Source organism: Nanorana parkeri, unplaced genomic scaffold (assembly GCF_000935625.1).
Source record: "Nanorana parkeri isolate BGI_ZX_2015 unplaced genomic scaffold, ASM93562v1 scaffold1354, whole genome shotgun sequence".
Lineage (NCBI taxonomy): Eukaryota > Metazoa > Chordata > Amphibia > Anura > Dicroglossidae > Nanorana > Nanorana parkeri.
Genome location: NW_017307622.1, coordinates 151,460 through 152,358, shown reverse-complemented (window position 1 = coordinate 152,358; position 899 = coordinate 151,460). Strand labels below are relative to the sequence as shown.

General features: G+C 47.4%; 1 protein-coding gene across 1 annotated transcript in view; it reads right to left on the bottom strand.

The window, feature by feature from the left end:
- Positions 1 to 899, bottom strand: part of SPAG17 (sperm associated antigen 17) — a 92,090-nt gene that overhangs the window by 52,955 nt on the left and 38,236 nt on the right. Inside the window, exons 17-18 of the mRNA XM_018569550.1 lie at positions 574 to 751; positions 304 to 344 (exon numbers count right to left, since the gene is read on the bottom strand). Of these exons, the coding sequence (XP_018425052.1) occupies positions 304 to 344; positions 574 to 751 (219 nt within the window). The remainder of the gene's footprint in view (positions 1 to 303; positions 345 to 573; positions 752 to 899) is intronic.

Here is an 899-nt window from a genome sequence, read left to right as displayed (position 1 = left end):
GACAGCGCCGCAGCACCAATCACAGGTACTGAGACATTATCCCGGTCCGCAGCTGCAGAGATCGGGAAATATCTCCGTGCCTGTGATTGGCGCTGCGGCGCTGTCAGCTTCCTGGCGGGCTCGTCACGTGGAGCTGCGAACACGCCCGAGCCCATCACTACTGTACAGCACTGCGGTATATGTGGGAGCTATATAAATGTAACTCTCCATAGCTCCGAGAAATCTCTGCACTGCACACAGAAATCATATAAAACATATTTCTCATCTTTCTGTATAAAACGTATTAAAGAAGAACAAAGTTACCGTCGTCTCCGCCAAGTTCACATTCTGTACTTCAGCTCCCTCTACAGGTGAGAAATAAGAATTGCAGTCAGATGTTACATTGGGTCTAAATGTTTCTAAAACCAGAAATAAACTCCCAGATACATAAATATAATTGTTACTACTTAAATCTGTTCATGTTGATGTATTTTTACTCATTTTCATTCCCGCTGTCAGAGTCACGACCACATCAATCTATACAATATATGGGAATAAATGGAATCTCGAGATCCCGCTGACCCCGGCCCTCACCCGCAGGATTGGCCTTCTCATACATCTTCCTGACGCTGTACGCTCTATGAGCTTCTCGTGCAAATGCCGCTGGATCGTCCCAGGGGATGTGACTGTCGCCCCCCAAAATCTTTCCCGGACCTTCCAGATCCCCAATCTCATCAAACCCCGTCAGGGTCAAACTCTCAAACGTCAGGAGCTGAAATGCCCGTGTCACTGCTTCCCACGGCATCAGATCTGCGAGAAAACACAGAAAAGAAGCTTCGAATGTTTGTGATACATTGTACAGTGGAATGTATTGTGGAGATATGGGGACGTGTCCCGGAATGTCCACACAACGATCAGCC